Source organism: Pituophis catenifer, unplaced genomic scaffold (assembly GCF_029215685.1).
Source record: "Pituophis catenifer annectens isolate HBS135680 unplaced genomic scaffold, rPitCat1.0.hap2 SCAF_1, whole genome shotgun sequence".
In the NCBI taxonomy this organism is placed as follows: domain Eukaryota; kingdom Metazoa; phylum Chordata; class Lepidosauria; order Squamata; family Colubridae; genus Pituophis; species Pituophis catenifer.
Window position 1 is genome coordinate 275,167,083 of NW_027256881.1, and position 19,343 is coordinate 275,186,425.

At 38.6% G+C, this 19,343-nt stretch overlaps 1 protein-coding gene across 2 annotated transcripts in view; it reads right to left on the minus strand.

Annotated features, from left to right (window-relative positions):
• PHF21A (PHD finger protein 21A) overlaps window positions 1-19,343 on the minus strand; it is a 179,779-nt gene that overhangs the window by 95,291 nt on the left and 65,145 nt on the right. For both annotated transcript variants that reach the window (XM_070931233.1, XM_070931232.1), the window contains 2 exons: window positions 12,326-12,358; window positions 10,610-10,675 (listed from right to left, as the gene is read on the minus strand). In XM_070931233.1, the coding sequence (XP_070787334.1) occupies window positions 10,610-10,675; window positions 12,326-12,358 (99 nt within the window). The remainder of the gene's footprint in view (window positions 1-10,609; window positions 10,676-12,325; window positions 12,359-19,343) is intronic.

The window sequence follows — 19,343 nt, forward strand, 5'->3', positions numbered from 1 at the left end:
TGCCTTACTCGCATCCCATACCATCTCCATTGAGGTTCCTTTATTCATATTGTTAACAAAAAATTCTTTCATTTGTTTTTTAAATTCACTCAAGTTATCTTCATATCTAAATAAATTCTCATTTAACCTCCAAGACCTCCTTTCCCCTCTTTCCCGCTCTAGTTCCACCCAAACCGGGCTATGATCAGTTAGAGTTCTTGAACATATCTTCGTATTCTTCACCCTAGAAAAAAGATCATTTGTGGTTAATATAAAATCAATCCTAGAAAAAGATTGATGCCTATCTGAAAAAAAAGTAAAATCACTTTCCAATACGTTCCTTTCTCTCCAAATGTCTCTGAGCTCCATATCCTCCAAAATATCAAAAAAAGATTTAGGCAACTTAGCACGCAGGGGTATCTCGGAAAGACTTTTTTTATCTTTCTGGGTATTTATTACCCCATTCCAATCACCCATTAGAAGTAAAGATCTATAATCCCATTGTAGTATTTTAGTATGTAAAAGTTTATAAAATTTGTCTTGTTGTTGATTGGGTGCATATACTCCAATTACAAGCAGCTTTCCATTCTGTGTTATTAATTCAATTGCAATATATCTACCTTGAGTGTCAGTCTCAATTAAATTGGCCAATAAGCCTCTTTTAACATATATAACTAGACCATTTTTCTTCTCTGGTACTGATGCCACAAAATGTGTACCTAATTTCGAATTTATCAAGCACTTTTGATCTGAGGATTTAATATGCGTTTCTTGCAAACAAATAACATCATTCCGAAATTGCTTCAAGTAGTGAAATATTTTCTTTCTTTTTTGTGGAGAATTTAAACCGTTGACATTCCAGGATAAGAATTTATTTGCCATCTCTGGGCCCTCCAAGCTTTGAGAGCATCAGCTGAACCTCCTCCATTTTAGACTTCGGCCTAGCTCCTCCCACTGCTTGTGTTTTTTGGACTTGTTGGGTTAAATCTTGAGGCTGTTGTGCCAGATATTGTTTGTAAGTGGCTCTTGTCAATCGTTGATCTTTTGGCAGCTCTATCATCTTTAATGGCTCAAGGGTTGGTGGTGGACCCCCACTCAACAATAAATCTTCTTCCAAATTAGCTCCTCCAGCTAAAGCTTGAGCATAGGTTTGTGGTTGCCCTCCATCTTTCTCTTGTTGTATCATTTCCAATTGTTTTCTAGCACCCCCTGGTGAGGGTGGCCTTCCAGCCTTTAAAACATTGGCATAAAAATCTTTTGCCTTTCCAACTGTGTTTAAGCGATATCTTTGCCCAGAGTATGTCACTATTATCCCAAATGGGACATCTCATCTGTACTGGAGCTGCTGGTTTCTTAGTTCATTCACCAAAAAACCAAACTGCTTTCTATCTCTTAACATTTTAGGAGGAAGCTCTTTCAGGACCACCAGCTCTTGTCCATCCACTTTAATTTTGTTTCTATAAGAAGCTTGCAGAAGGTCATTTCTAATTCTCCTTGTTGTGAAATAAATCACCACATCTCTTGGTAGCTGCTTTTGTTTTGCCAGCCAGGAGTTAACCCTATAGGTTTTGTCCATTTGAATTGCCACATCTTCTGGCCTTTCTGAAATCAGCTCTGCTAAAGCATTGGAACAAATATCTTTTAAATTTTCACCACTCTTTTCTTTCAAACCTCTCAGCCTCAGGGCAAATTCCATTGATCTGTATTGTAACATAACCATTTCGTCATCCACTTTCTCTGTTTGTATCATAACCTCTCCTAATTTAGTTGCAAGCTCCAAGTTAGCATCATCAATTTCCCGTACTCTCTCCTCAATCTTTAGCATATGATTAGCCAGTCCTGAAACTGCAAAAATAATATCATCTCTTATTGCATCATGTTTTTCCTCCACCACATCTTTAATTTTCTTTAACTCCTCTGAGAATTCTTTCATCATTTCTGCCTGGTTGTTCAGGGCACCCATTATAAATTCTTTAAGGTCTTGTGACTGTGTATCAGCCGGAAGTTGTTGTTTTTGAGTCACTACAGGGGAACCTCCTCCCCCTTTAGAAGTTGGTGGCTTTAGTTGTTTAGCAGCCATTTTATTTTAAAATGAGTTTTTTCCTTTTACAGCCACAAAATCTTATAAATAGTCTTACAATGTCTATTTCAGAGTTTTTTCAAAATAAAGAGTCCTCTCTTCAAACTATTCTCAGTCCCCAGCAGTTTTCTCTTCAGGCAGAAGACTCTTAACAAGCAGTTTCCCTTTAACTTTCACTTTCCCTTCCGCCCATAACAAAGGTTTCCTCTCCAGCCTCCAGCTCAAGAGAGCTCCGTTTGCAACAATGTATTCACGGAGTTAAGTTCTGTTTCTTTTAAAAAGCTTGAACTCTTGCTTCCGCTCTGTCTGCCTTGTTAGAAATCATTAGAACTCACTGTTTGCCGGCAGAATTGGACGCAGACGTCTGGCTCTGATTAACAGAGGCACCAGCGATCCGGAGCAAAGGGAGGGCTGAACTGGGGAGCTCTCACCCTCCAAGTCCCTGGAATTAATCCAGGGACTTTCGGGGAGCTCTACCCGCCCCCTCCGACTCTCCTCTCCTTCTTTGCCCAAAGGAGAGTTTTTTCAAACCGCCGGACAGCAGTTTAACGCTGTCAGGGTGGTTTTTACAGATCGGGTGGCTGGCGGTCAATGGAGACCGTCCTCGACGTCCACGAAGCCACCGGAAGTCCCTAAGCTTCTTGTTCTTTCAATGCTTCCTCCACATAGATGTCCCAGTCAATTCCAATGACCAACTCCCTAATCCAATATCTAGAATACTCATATGAATAGTCTGGGCTAGTTACACAGGCTTCACTGATATTTTGTAGCAAATACTACCTTACCCTTATCCCACTATCTCTTAACTTCTTTCTTCTCTTTTTTCTTACAGAAAAAAGTTGGTTTTCTTCCACCCCCCTTTTCTTGACCCACCACAACCAGGCCACACTTTGAGTCTCAAGTGCCAATCGTTCCCCGCTCTAAGGTAATCATGTTCCTTCTTTATATTACGGAGACCTGGTTGGGCCAAGAGGGGGGGGTCCCCCTCGTCGAGATGTGCCCGCCAGGTTTCCGTGCATTTCATCAGCCAAGGGCCCAGGGGAGGGGTGGGGGAGTGGCGGTGATCATTAGGGAGAGTCTCTCCGAGGGAGACCACTGTTCCTCAGATAGCCGGATGTGAGTCCCTTTGTGTGAAGTGGGGCCGTGAGGTGCAGATGGGTTTGCTGACTATGTACCTGGCTCCCTGCCACGTGGCAGCAACCCTGCCCGAGCTACTCAACGTCATTGCCGGGGTGGTGGTCGATACCCCCAGACTTATTGTCATGGGGGACTTCAACCTTCCATCCGCGGGTGAGGCGTCAGAGGTGGCTCGGGAGTTCATGGCTTCCATGACGGCCTTGGACCTGACCCAGTTAGTTCAAGGCCCCACTCACATAGGAGGACACACTCTGGACTTGATTTTCATCTCTGGTCAGTGGTTGAATGATCTTGGTAGAGGGGACCTAGATATTAAACCCTGGTCATGGACAGATCATTCACTCCTTCAACTAGACTTTCCTACCGCCTGCCCCCGCCGCAGGGAGACGGAACCGACCAGATGGTTCCGCCCCAGGCGCCTGATGGATCCCAAAAGGTTCCTGACGGAGCTTGGGCTGTTTCCTAAGACTCTAACACATGACTCGACTGAAGAGCTGGTGGCCGTCTGGGAGAGGGCGGCCGCTGGAGCTTTGGACCGCGTCGTGCCTTTGCGGCCTCTGACCCGATGCCGATCTCAATTAGCTCCTTGGTTCTCCGAGGAGCTGAGAGAGATGAAGCGTCGGAAAAGACGCCTAGAGAGCATTTGGAGGACTAGTGAATCCGATTCCGACCGGACACAGGTGAGGTCTTATATCAAGACCTACCTAGTGGCGATAAAAGTGGAAAAATCTAAACATTTTTCCGCTCTTATCGCATCTGCAGAGAACCGCCCAGCCGCCCTGTTTAGGGTGACCCACTCCCTTCTTCGGGGGGGAGTGCGGGAAGTTCCCTTGCAGGGTCGTGCTGAGGATTTTGTGCAATTCCTGCACAATAAAGTCGTTCGGATTCGGGATGGCTTGGACTCCGATTGGATGAGTCCACGGGAGGAGACCGGGGCAGGTCTTGAGAATGTTATCTGGGAGGAGTTTGATCCTGTGACTCCCGAGGATGTGGACAGGGTTCTGGGTAAGATTAGTGCCGCCACGTGTTTATTGGACCCGTGTCCCTCCTGGTTGGTACTGGCCTCCCGGGAGGTTACATGAGGCTGGCTCCAGGGGATTATAGGTGCTTCTCTGAGTGAGGGTGCCTTTCCTGCCGCCTTGAAAGAGGCGGTAGTGAGGCCCCTCCTCAAGAAGCCTTCCCTGGACCCGGCTGAATTAGCCAACTATCGTCCAGTCTCCAACCTTCGTTTTGTGGCGAAGGTTGTTGAGAGCGTGGTGGCACAACTTCCCTGGCACCTGGATGAAGCTATCTATCTAGACCCGTACCAGTCGGGCTTCAGGCAGGGGTACAGCACAGAAACGGCATTGGTCGCATTGGTGGATGATCTCTGGAGGGCTCGGGACAGGGGTTGCTCCTCTCTCCTAGTCCTATTAGATCTCTCAGCGGCTTTTGATACCATCGACCATGGTATCATGCTGCAGCGATTGAGGGGGTTAGGAATAGGGGGCACCGTTTTGCAGTGGTTCTCCTCCTTCCTCTCCGACCGCTCGCAGTTCGTGTTGGCAGGGGGACAGAGGTCGACCTCGAGGCGTCTCACATGGGGAGTGCCGCAAGGGTTGGTCCTCTCGCCCCTCCTGTTCAACATTTATGTGAAGCCGCTGGGTGAGATCATCCGTGGCTTTGGGGTGAAGTGCCATCTGTACGCTGATGATACTCAGCTGTACATCTCCACCCCAGACCACCCCAACGATGCCCTTGATGTGATGTCTCGCTGCCTGGAGGCCGTGCGGGTCTGGATGGGGAAGAACAGACTCAGACTCAACCCCTCCAAGACCGAGTGGCTGTGGCTTCCGGCGCCCCGATATAGTCAGCAGGTGCCATCGCTGACTATTGGGGGTGAATCTTTGCCCCCCACGGAGAGGGCTCGCAATCTGGGTATCCTCCTGGACGCGCGGCTGTCCTTAGAAGAGCATATGACGGCCGTGGCCAGGGGGGCCTTTTATCAGGTTCGCCTGATTCACCAGTTGCAGCCCTTTCTGAATCGGGACACCCTGCGCACGGTCACTCATGCCCTTGTTACTTCCCGGTTGGACTATTGTAATGCTTTCTACATGGGGCTCCCCTTGAAGAGCACCCGGAGGCTCCAACTGGTCCAGAATGCGGCCGCGCGGGTGGTTATGGGCGCAACCCGTTGTGTCCATGTGACACCCCTCCTGCGCGAGCTGCACTGGCTCCCAGTGGTCTTCCGGGTGCGATTCAAGGTGTTGGTTACCACCTTTAAAGCGCTCCATGGCATAGGACCCGGGTACCTCCGAGACCGTCTTCTGCCACCAATAGCCTCCCACCGACCAGTTCGCTCCCACAGAGAGGGTCTCCTCTGGGTGCCATCGGCCAAGTTATGTCGGCTGGCGACACCCAGGGGGAGGGCCTTCTCTGTGGGAGCCCCAGCCCTGTGGAACGAACTGTCCCCGGAAATTCGTAAGATCTCCGACCTCCGGGTGTTTCGCTGCGCACTGAAGACCCTGTTGTTCCGCCAGGCCGGACTATCAACATAATAGTTTAAATTGGGGTATTTAAATTTTTTGGGGTTTTAAATCTGAGCCAATTTATTTAATTATTTTAAATTTTATATTGCTGTTTTGTCTGTGTTTTTAAATAGGCTGTACACTGCCCTGAGTCCTTCGGGAGAAGGGCGGTATAGAAATAAAATTATTATTATTATTATTATTATTATTATTATTATTATTATTATTATTATTATTATTATTATTATTATTATTGGGACTGACCTTTCCCTTTACGTAGATATACAACAACAAGGTAACAGCTTACATGCAGTATCTTGACAGGACAGTATCTTTTACCATGCTGGAGGTTATCAACATAGCTTAGGGCAAGTGGCCCCCAACTTTTACGGCTTGGCGGCCCACAGGAGGGAGAAGGGAACCTGTCTGCTTGAGTAGCATCTCAGCCCGCCTCTCTGGCAGCAGGTTTGAACAGGACATGGGCTGGCAGTGAGTTGCGGCCTAGGGGTTGGGAACCCCTTTCTTAGGGGATATAAAGTTGGCAGCAAAATACATGCAGTGCTGTTCTTCCACAACACACTACTTGTTACGTTATATTAACTCACATACCTCAAGTAAATAACATAGCTGGCCGTGAGAGTTGTAAAGGGGTTCAAATACTATATTTTAAGTTATATGTAAAGAAGTACTGAGTTTGGTGTAGCAATTAAGCCATCAGGCTAGAAATTGGGAGACTGAGTTCTTGTCCCACCTTAGACACAAAGACAACCAGGTGACCTTGAGCTAGTCACTTAACTTATTTTAATCCCTTTAAAATACCTGTGCTTTTAATTTATTTTTATTCTAGGGGTAAACTTTTTGAAAAAAAGAAAAAATCACTTTTTGTAGAAAGACATGTCAAGATTCACCAAAATACAATTTTTTAAAAAAATGCATTATCTGAGTTATCGCATACAATATGACTAGCCAAGCAGCTGAAACTACAGATACATGAGCCCTATTTCTGTCAAGTTCACTATGAAATTTAGGCAGTAGTGAAATGTAAAATTTGTTACTACTGGTTCTGTGGGCGTGGCTTGGTTGGGGGGGGGGATAATGTGACTGGGTGGGCCTGGCCAACTTTTTTTTTTTTTACTTTTAAAAGCATTTTTTCTACAACCTTAAGATGTTGCAGGAAAAAATGCTTTTAGAAGCCTCTGATGATCAGGCAACTCAGCTGGGATCGCCAGAGGCTTTTAAAAGCATTTTTTTCTGCAACCTCTTCAGCCAAAGAGGTTGTAGAAAAAAAAATGCCTTTAAAAGCCTCTGACGATCCCAGCTGAGCTGCGGGATCATCAGAGGCTTTTTTTTTTTTAAAGCATTTTTAAAAGCATTTTTTCGGCCAAAGAGGTTGTAGGAAAAAATGCTTTTAAAAGTAAAAAAACCAGCCTCTGACGATCGCGCGGCTCAGCCGGGCATGGGGGGGTGGGGCAGGGATTTTTGCTACCGGTTCTCCGAACCACCCGCCACCATCGCTACCGGATCGGGTGATCTGGTCTGAACCGGGAGCATTTCACCCCTGAATTTAGGTCAATATATCACTTCATAATCTCTTTTTCTTATTTTGTCAAGATAATATCCACACCATGAAGTATTTTCCAAATGAAAAGAGCTTGTATACAAAGTTCTATGCAGAGGATTCAAAACTTGTAATCAATTACAATTACTTGTAATTCAATCAAATCTTCCTGGAAGCACAAGCTACGTTGTTCTTATCTGACAGATTTTGTCACACACACACACACACACACACACCAATAAAAGATTAATAGTTAAAAATGAATATTTTCCAAAGGTTCACAAATAAAAAAAATGTTAAGTGTTACATAGTCTTTGTTACAGAATGGAGCTCCCTACAATGAAGGATCTCTGATACAAAATTAGGAAAACACCATATATCTATTTTAACAAAATTATAAATGCCATCACAATACAAAGGTCTATTTTATCTCTATTTATGTAAAGAATAATTGCAAATTCATCTATTAGCATATGAAACTTTTCTGAAACTATTAAAAAATACTGTGGGCTAACCAAGGAATTTACTAACTTAAAAATAGTTCACTGTATTAATTAATGTGAGAAATTTAAATTACTGATGGGATTTGCCATGAAAGCACAATTAGTTCCTATCATACAGATAATTCATTGCAACCTGATCATTCTTTTTTCTTTTTTTCTCAGAAAAAAGAAGGTAGAGGTTGCAATTTCTCTAAAGTATGAAAATCCCACCCCCCTTTTAAAACAATTAGATAATACAATTCATGGCACAAAGCTAATAAAACTTTTACTGAAAATCAGAAACTAAACTGGCATTTTTCATATAACCATACCACTAGGAACGCAAAAATGTAATACACCTAGCTACTTCAGCACTGATCTAACATCAGATCAGTGCTGAATAGTAAATTTTCTAGCATTAAAGTAAGATTTCAAACGGTAAAGTTCAATTCAATAGCCAACTAAATTGGACAATATAAGATAAATGAGTCACAATAAATAATTAAAATTTTCCTTTAAATGTAAAAATTGTACTTTCATTTAACAATTCAAGCAGAAGCTAATGTACTAAAATATCATGTTAACAATACCAATATTTTAAATATGATAAAGGCATATATTCATACATAGTTTGAAGTCAAGTTCTTCCTAACCAGGACAATTTTTACATTGTCTATGTTAAATTAGCTGTTATTTTATTTTTCCAAGTCTGAGAATCATTATTCCTAAATTACTATTTTTTGTTTTTTGATAAGAATATTCCGAGCTACATAATTGGTTTAACAATTTTGTCTGGGCTTGAAGATATGGATCTTTGCCCAGGTTTTGAGCAAGGAAAAATTAAGACACTTTGCTTGATCCCTGTCCAGTCTGCCATTCTCGCTCTCTATTATACTGTTATTATTGTATTTTCTGTTTTAGTTGTTGTGAGTTCCCCAGAGTTATTGGGAATTAATACAAATTGAATAAATATCAATTCTTTAAAAATGCATTCAACACAATGTATTTTTATACAGACCTCATCCAGATATTGTGATGGCATATATTAACAAATATAATTCATTGAGCATCTGAACATAATTTAGAGGCATACACTAACCAAAGAATTGTTCCTACTTCCAATTCATGTAAAAGTGAGATGGATGGTTTTATAAAAGTAAATAAATACACCAAAGCCTTTGTATAATTTAAGCCCCTGTCTGATTTAAATATTTTTTCGGGGTTCTATTCAGAACATTCCAGAATTCAGAAAAAAAATGTCAAGGAGGCTTTAAGAAAAGTTTTTGACAGGGGATTATGAATTCTGCCTGTATTTATTTAGGCTTATAACCACTTCAATTGTAACCAATTCTAAGTATCTTACACTGATTCAGTCTTCCATAAATATATTTAAAGAATCAATATATGTATTTGATAGCCAGAATATATCAGTTTATAATTTTACTTATGTTGATTCTTGTTTTTAATGTTATGTTGGGCACCCCGAGTCACTCTGGCAAGTAGGTGACCATATAAATTTATTTTTTATTCATATACGTATTAGAGATTTCTTCTTTGAATGCTTATGTGCATATATATGCTTCAGAGTACATTGTAGTATGTCGGAAATTCAGAACCGATATACATTTGAAAACATATGTGACAAGACTTTCAAACATGTAATGTAACTCTATCTATCTATCTATCTATCTATCTATCTATCTATCTATCTATCTAATCTATCAATCTATCCATCCATCCATCAATATGGTCCCAAAGCACTGCAGTGCACAGCATAGAAAATATAATAAAACACAAAATAAGAATTACATAGCAGTAAGCATCTCCCAACTATAAGATTTAACAATTGAAAACTTTCCTGACATCTTCCCTTTTTTAAATTCCTTTCCTAAATAGTGGAAGTGAGGGCACACCACATGGACCTTTTGGGAGAAAGGGATTGGGAAAGGCTGTTCTAGAAGGGAAAATAAATTAATCCTCTATTAATGTATTAAAGTAAACATAAAGAAAAATCTGTTCTTGGAAATGGTTAGCCAGATGCTTTTGAGAGATCTAGGTGATTACATACACATAAACACACACTGAGTTTTCAAATATTCAACTGTTCTTCATTAAATAAGGTTTTCAAAAATGAGAAAAGGTTAAAAGATAAATAGAGTAATCCCATACATTTCTACACTTTAATGGATGGTTTTTATATAAAGCCATAAAAGCCTAGTTGTTAGTTATCTGTCATTTCTTCCCTATCTTTAATGTTTAACCCATATTTAGACAATATTTCTTGGCAGTTCACCACCAACATTCAAATGCAATGGCAAACTGGAAGCAGTATGTAACCCTTGATAGAGTCACCCCTCTTCTTCTTAAGTGACCACTTTTTTCCAATTTGCACCTTTTAGAGTATACACAGTACTCTTTTATGACATTACAGTTATAAAGCTAGATTCCAACATCGCACATCCCCAGATTAACTGCACTTAAAATATTGTCCCAAATGAGATTCAGTTTAGTGTGGTGGTTAAAGGCACTGGACTACAAACTGAAGTCTATGAATTCCAGTCCTGCCTTAGGCACAAAAAGCAACTGCATGAGTTCAATCCAGTTACTTACTCAGTCCTGAGAAACTGGCAAATGTTGCAAAGAAAATTGTATTGATTTCTCCAAGTAGCTGCTAGGAGTCAAAGACTGTATGACTCAAAGGCATACATACATACATGATACAAATACCAAATAATTATTTCTGTTTTGGTACATACACTCAAGAAAATCTAAAATGCTGGCTTGCCGCATTTATTTTTAAACACACACAAAATTGCTAAAGTAGTAAATGTTTGGAATCCATGTCAAAGATATACCAGTTCCCTACCTGTTTTTCGCTCAAAGCCGTGATTTTGGCTTGGAGTTCATGAAGCTGCTTCTTTAAGTCAGCATTCTGCTTAGAAAAAAAAAAGTATAACAACAATTCTGCTTATTAATACAGATTTGCAATAAGACTGCTTAATAAAGCAAAAATACACTAAAATAATAAAGCAACTAAATGTACAAACAACATTTAAATTTCCTGGTACTATATTTGTTTAGTGACTCTCAGGCTAATGTCACAGTTGATAGAAGGCAAAATATGAAGTATGATTTACTGGAAATGTTTAATAAGGACATCAAGAGGACTTTAAATGGTCTATGAAAGCAAATATGGAAGCTCTATAGGCTGTTCTTTGCAAAGAAAAAATGAAATTATTTCAAAAGATCTTTAATACAAAACTATCACCTATTTCTAAATCTACCTCCAGCCTCTGGATCTTACAATCTGCATGAGGTAAAAGCAGATATACTTCAAAAAGTTTTAATGTATATACATATGTATTATAAATTCACTGAAAATTATCAAGTTCCTTAAAATCAAGAACACTGGAATTCTGTTCTCTACAGTTAAGGGAAGACGATAAACCTAATAATAGTTATTAACTATAAATCTTGAATTTTTATTTCAAATTCTAACACAATTTACTAGAGTGGTGTACATATAGAGACAATGCTTTGATTGAGACTATACACAAGTGTATAGAAACTACAGTACCCAGAACTCAGTGCTTCATCAAACACCCCATTAAAAGCTTTGCAAAGATCTTTTCTTTATGATAATATTGCAAACTATGTGCCCTGTATTGTGAGATATTTAATAAAGCTATAATTGTAAAATATTCCTTCAACATTCAGTGCTTGAATGGCTCTTTTATAAGGAAATGTACAACATGAATTATACAATCTATCATAACTTCTATATAAAGCATAGTTTCAGGAGAACTTTTTCAATTTGAAAAAATTACGAACCACACACTGAACTATATAATTTTATATTACTGCTTACTTAATTCATACATAATAAAAGTATAGGTCTATTCTAGAATATCAACTTATAACCATTCATTTAGTGACCATTCAAAGTTACTGAAAACAAAAACCTATGACCGGTTTTCACATTTATGACTACTGCAACATTCCCGTGTCACATAATCAATATTTGGGTGCTTGGCAACTGGCATGTATTTATGACAGTTGCACTGTCCTGGATCATGTGATCACCATTTGTAACCTTCTCAGATTCTGCAGTGATTCACTTAACAATTGTGGCCAGGAAGGTCGTAAAATGGGGCAAAACTGACTTAAGAACTATCTTGCTTAGCAACAGAAATGTTGGGCAGTCTACCTGTAACATGACTGCATGTCAGACCTCATTCATTATTCATGCTCTCTTTAATTTTACTTCTGGGTTCAAAGCAAATTATAGATTCACCTAGTGGTAGTAAACTATGATTTTGCTTATCTGCCAAACAAGAATTACAAACTATGAATTAAAGCAAGTGTAAGTGTTAAGGCACTGGTTTAACAGAAACCCAAAATTAATCACAATTTTCTGAAGAGCAAAACGAAGTATCAAAGATACTACTACTTATAAACTGAATATATTTTATTAATGTTTTAATTTAATTTTGAAAAGTAATACAAACACATAAAATTGGATCTTACATTAAACTTTATTAATATAATATTCAATTAAGAGTACAAATAAAATGTATTTTACCTGTGGATCCTGTTTCATTTGGGCAACCAATTTCTGAAAACAGAAGATAGATTTTGTTAGTGCTTTCTATGACTTTCTAAGATTCTAGTAAGGTCCAGCAAAGATGAGGTTAGTGTTGCCTGTTTTTCAACAAATGTGACACCACTGCTCCATGAAATATTCTGGCTACCAGTATACTTCCAAGTGCAATTCAAGGTGCTAGAAGTCACCTTTAAAGCCCTTTATGGCTTGGAGTCAGGTTACTTATGGGACTCTTTCTCCCCAGTTGTCTCTACCATTCCTGTCTGATCAGGCAGGAAAGGCATGCTCTAGATACCATTTGTTAAAGAATATCACATGACAGACCTAAGAGAACCTTTCCTATTATGGCATCCATCCTCCAGAGGTTGGATTGGCCATGTCTCTGTTGACTTGCAAAAAGTCCTATCTTGAAGACCTGCCTCTGTGCTCAAGCCTGTGTTGAATGATGCCTTTTATAATTTGTCCCAGATTCTATATGTATTTATGTTTTTTTGTATATGTTTTATATTTTTAATGTTATTAGCTACCCAGAGTCATCATGTACAGGAAGTCTTCAATTTACAAGTTCATTTAGTGACCGTTCACAGTTACAATGGCACTTGTGACTTATGACCATATTTCACACTTACGACCATTGCAGTATCCCCATGGTCACATGATCAAACTTCAGATACTTCGCGACTGACTCATATTTATGACTGTTGCAGTATCCCAGGTTACAAGACCACCTTTTGCAACTTTCTGACAAGCAATTTTAATGGGGAAGCCAGATTCACTTAACAACCATGTTACTAATTTAATAACTGCAGTAATTCACTTAACAAGAAAAGTTGTAAAATGGGGCAAAATTCACTTAACAAAAGTCTCACTTAGCAACATCAATTGTGGTCATAAGTCGAGGACTACTTGTAATTGAGATGAGTGGTCATAGACATGTATTAAAACATAATATGCCAATAGGTCCCCTCAAATTGTCTACCCCCACGGTATAGCATTAAGGCCAGTGGTAGCCAGAATAATTTAAGAGCAATTAAAGCTGACTCTCAGTAATTAATAGTCAAAACAGGCATATTAATTATTTTGGACCCATGGAGATTCTCTTTAGGAAAGGGCATATACTGCCTCCTTCAGAAGTGATTATGAGAAATTCAATGCCACTTATACTTACCAAGTCAATAATTGCTTTGTTAGAACTTATCAGCCAAGATAGGCAAGGATCAAGTCAACAGTGTTCCACTTCGATAGACTACAATGATGTAAACAGAACTCCAAAAATCTAACAGGGCAACATTCTAAAAACTCCTTCAGTAGCAATCAAATATCAAATTTACATCATATGGGTGACAAAGAACTGACATCAACAAAGCCAGATGCAAATCTGGGTAAGTATCACCCCAGCACAAACTATCCATTAATCTTGGTACACTGACAGATTCCATTTACTAGAGATATAATTTAGAGGAATGTGTGCATCACTGAGTAGCAGCACTCTTTATAGAGTTGCACTTACAATCCTATGCTTTCAGCTCAAAATGTAGCCAAAGTATTATAAGCCATTGTGTTAGTTCCCCTTCCAACTTTTTATTGTATATCCAATAACAAAGAAAATATCTTAATTAAACAGTAGTACAGGGGTTTAGTGCACCCTGTTATTAACACAGCTGCCTGCAATTTCTGCTGGTTCGAATCTCGCCAAGGCTCAAGGTTGACTCAGCCTTCCATCCTTTCTAAGGTAGGTGAAATGAGGACCCAGTTTGTGGGGGCAATAAGCTGACTTTGTATAAAATATACAAAAGAATGAAGGCTATTGCTTAACGCATTGTAAGCCGCCCTGAGTCTCCGGAGAAGGCGTATAAATCAAATTAAAAAAAAAACAAAAACATTATCTCAAGTATCTGAAGTATGATTATTTTGCTGAATTAACAATTTTAAGGTCAATAGAATCTTATTTCATAGGTTTAAAATACTCCATCATTAAATTAAAAAGATAAGACATTTAAACTTACTTTTCTAAAGGTCACATAGATGACATGAATTTCATTTTACATGTTTCAATTTCTAATAAAGACACTGTTTTAGAAATATTCAAGTAGAAGACACAAAATCTTAATCAAAAACCGTAAGTCAGAAATTACAACAGCATCAGGATCAAAGAATTTAAATAAAAATGTTTATATATATATATATATATATATATAAAGCATTATTGATCTGTCTGTGATGAAAAACTGACAAAATATGAGAAGGATTAAAGGTAATGTAAGATTTTGAATGTGAAACAGCTTGGCATCATAGTGGTTTTGGCATGAAGTAGACAATTTTCTTTGGGACAAAGTGAAAGAAATAAGAGTTAAATTAGAACAACTTCAGGTATTAGAAGGTTTTAGAAGACAGTTTTATCTTCTAACATAATACATGGAAAATTCCTTACGTCCACTTTGGTTGCTCAAGAGCAAGCCATTTGAACTAATGCAATCAAGGCCAGAATTGAGAAAAATATCAAATGATTCTAAGTGCAGGTTTTGCAAAGAAACAGAAGAAACTGTACTACAAATTGCCTATAAACAACACCATAACAGTCACCAAAATGATCCACTGGAACATATGTAAAAATTGTATGCCAGTAATGAAAAACTGGAAGGAACATAAAAAAGAAAAGAAACATAGAAAAAGTAATTGAAAGTGAGCAGATTAAAGTACTGTGGGACTTCCGACTGATAAAGTCTTGGTTTAAATTAAGTCTTCATACCAGACTTTATTGTGGTTGAAAAGAAGAAAGTATGAATAATCGCTATAGCAATACCAGGTGAGAGTAAAATACAGGTAGTCCTCAACTTACAACCACAATTGAGCCCAACATTTCTGTTGCTAACAAGACTGTTGCTAAGTGAGTTGGCCCCCTCCCATTTTAACAACCACAGTTGTTAAATGAATCATTGCAGTTAAGTGAATCTTGCTAGCTTTCCTCATTGACTTTGCTTGCAGGAAGCCAGATGGGAAGGTTACAAATGGAGATCACATATTCCCAGGACACTGCAACTGTCATAAATACATGCCAGTTGCCAAGTGCCCAAATTTTGATCATGTGACTGTGGGGATGTTGCAATGGTCATAAGTGTGAAAACTGGTCATAAGTCACTTTTTTCAGTGCTGTTGTAACTTTAAACAGTCACTAAATAAATGGTTGTAAATTGAGAACTATCTGTAGAAGACAAAGAACTGGAGAAGATCACAAGGTGTCAAAATCTGAAACATTATGGCATAAACCAACCATGGTGGTCTCAGTGGTTATCCGCACACAGGGTGTCATATCAAAAATTCTTGGATGGTACTTAGAAAACCTAAGCATTAACAAACTTTCCATCAGTCAATTACAAAAAGCCATGCTACTTGGATCCAAACATATACTGTGCTAAAATATTCCAGCATCCTAGGTTCTTGAGAAGAACTCAATATGTATGAAAGCCAACATCAGTTAAAGAATTGGCAACTATGATTTCACATTGTTATGTATATAATAACAATAATATTGTAACATGCAACAAAAAGTATGGATCTGAAAATTAAAATATTAAAAGAAAAAGTAATCATGTTGATAGAAAAAAAAATGAGTGATTGAAAGTTATAAATGATGAAAAATAGAGAAGTTGTTTAATCTATGTACTTATATACCTTCATATTTAATAAAAATAGAAAAATGAATGGAGAAATATTAAGACAAGCAAATACTGTTAGGAAAATACAGGATGACATGCAATCTCCTGCAAAGAATGAATGTTAAAAGGAGAAAACACAGGACGTAGGTAAGTGGGAGTATTACCCAGTATAAGCTTCAAAAAAGAAAAATATTAAAACAATGCCTATGACCCCATTATTTTCTCAGATTTTGTAGCATAAGCAAAGGTAGTGAAAAATATCTAGAACAAACAAGTTTTTAAAATGACACGTTAAAATTCTGTAACTTCTGACGCTCAATTCCAAAGAAAACTTTGTCTGAAAATTTCCTGACTTAACATTTAAATTAAAAGCAGGCTGAAAAATAAACTTGAAATTACAGCTGAATATAATTTTCAATATTTCTAATTATCAGCCTTGCTGATTTGAGCTTCCAAAAGATGTAGTTGCCTAACATTTAACAAATCACCATTGTCATAAGGATGACTATCTAATGCAGGCCTGGTGGCCTGTGGGCCGGATGCGTCACGCACAGGCTACGCCCACCCTGGCTCCGCAAAGACAAGTCACAACACATCACAATACATCACGTGATGTGATTGAGTTTGACACCTGTGCTCTAGAGTTTATTTTATTTTTATTTAGTGTATGGCATCTACAGATGTCATGCAATCACTGGTATACAAATTTAGTTTAAATAAAGTGTCAGCAAATTTACATATATGGCGGCTGATACACCATTGATCTAAAATTGTGATGTCCCTCCAAGAGATGCTATAAATAAGTTAAAGTTATTTCAACTGATAAAAATGTTACGTTTTATTGTTGCTTTTTCTGACACCAAAAACAATTAATATATGGACAGTCTCTTTAACAGCTAAGCTATTGCTCCTTATATACTATTGTCATAAGTCTGCCAAAACATAAATTTGCTAGTTTTTTTAAAGTGAGCAGGTTGCAAAAATTATAATTCTTTCAAAGCCCTAAAAATCTCAGCTACAAAAAATAATTTTGAGATATTATTTGAGAAGACCTTTACTCAGACATATGTATGTATAATACCCTAGAGATCAAAGAATTAGCTGCTTCAGCATACAATACAATTGTTTATCAAACAAAAAAAAATTAGGGTTGTAAAAGTCTTCAAAAAAGATGCTCCAGAAAGTCCAGAAGAATGTTCAAGGCATCTCTTTCTGAACTTCTGAAGCAGCTGTTTCAGAATCATATTCATATAGTTATTTCAGATGTTGTCCATGGCATTCTCTCCATATCACAACTATATCCACTTTTTTCTCCAGGAAAGGACTGTCATGTCCATTCACACACATATGGGGAAACAACCATGAGTACCTTTAGGAAATTGAAAAGGATATTTCATATGAATTCCAACAGCTTCAATAAGGATTTGAAAGATCCTAAATATTTTAATCATATCTTTTTGAGCTCAGAATTATCCATGCTAATCACTAGGCAAAGCAATTATCAGTCTTGCATGGAAGTTTGTTACCAATGATCTAAACCTTTGTCTACAGTTTGAGACAAATTATACATACGTAAAAAATAAAAAAAAGATGCTTGAAAATTATTTGAAATATACGGCTACAAGTATATTTTGTATAATAATTCTCTTGTACTCTTTATGCTTGTGGTAACTAAATACTGACTTAATTTATGAACTTTGTATCATTACATTCTAAACATTGTTTGTCTTCAACTCAAATTTATATCAGTCCTACTTATATAGGATGCTTTTCAGCTTACTTCTGCTTAAAAAGATACGGATGTGGTCCTATGATTTTACCTACAGTGCGTTCAGAAAGCAGACTCCCTTGACTTTTGTCAATTTTGTTATGCTGCAGCCTGATTCTACAGTTGTTGAAATTAATTTCTCATTAATCTACATTCAATATCGTGTAATGACAAAATAAAAACAGAATTTTAGAAATGTCTGTAAATTTATTAAAAATAAAAAAAACTGAAGTATCACATTGGCATTAAGTATTCAGATCCTTCTTCACTCAGTACTTTCATAAAGCACTTTTGGCAGCAATTACAGTCTCAAATCTTTTTGGATATGATGTGACAAGCTTTGCACACCTGAATTGATGGATTTTCTACCATTCTTTCTTGCAAATCCTCTCAAGCTCATACAAGTTGGATGATAATCATTGGTGGACAGCCATTTTTTTTAAAATTTGATTTATATGCCGCCCTTCTCCAGAGACTCAGGGCAGCTTACAGTGCATTAAGCAATAGCCTTCATACTTTTGTATATTTTATACAAAGTCAGCTTATTGCCCCCACAAACTGGGTCCTCAATTTACCTACCTTAGAAAGGATGGAAGGCTGAGTCAACCTTGAACCTGGCAAGATTCGAACTTACTTTAATTGCAGACAGCTGGTGTTAAATTACAGTGCTTAGTCTGCAGAGCTATCCAGGCTCCTATTTTCAGATTTTCAGATCTCCCCAGAGATGTTCAGTAGAGTTCAAGTCAGGGCTCTGGGTGGGCCACTCTGGGTGGGCCACTCTAAGACATTCACAGAGTTGTCCCTAAGTCACTCCTGTGCTGTCTTCGCTGTGTGCTTAGGATTGTTGTCATGTTGGAGAGTGAATCTTTGGCTCAGTCTGCGGTTCTAAGCACTGTGAAAAAGGTTTTCATTGAGACTATCCCTGTACTTTCCTCCATTCAGCTTTCCCTCAACCCTGACCAGTCCCTGCGACTGAAAAACACCCCCACAGCATGATGCTGCCACCACCATGCTTCACTGTTGGGATGATATTGGGAAGATGATGAGTGGTACCTGGTTTCCTCCAGACATAACATTTAGAATTGAGGCCAAACAGTTCAATCTTAGTTTCATTAGACCAGACAATCTTGTTCCTCACAGTCTGAGAGTCTTTCAGGTGCTTTTTGCAGACACCAAGTGGGCTTTCACGTGTTTTGTACTGAGTAGAGGCTTCTGTCTAGCCACTCTGCCATAAAGCCCAAGTGGAGGGCTGCAGTGATGGTTGTCCTTTTGGAACGCTGTTCCATTTCCACATAAGATCTCTGGAGCTTGATTAGAGTGACCTTTGGGTTCTTGGTCACTTCTCTAAGGCCCTTCTCCCCTGATTGTTCAGTTTGACCAGGCAGCCAGCTCTTGGAAGAGTCCTGGTTGTGCCAAACTTCTTCCATTTGAGAATTATGGAGGCCACTGTGCTCTTAGGAACCTTCAGTGTAGCAGAAATTTTATTGTAGCCTTCCCCAGATGTGTGCCCTGTCTGTGAACTCTGCAGGCAGTTCCTTTGACCTCATGGCTTTTTCTCTGCTACACTATGTAT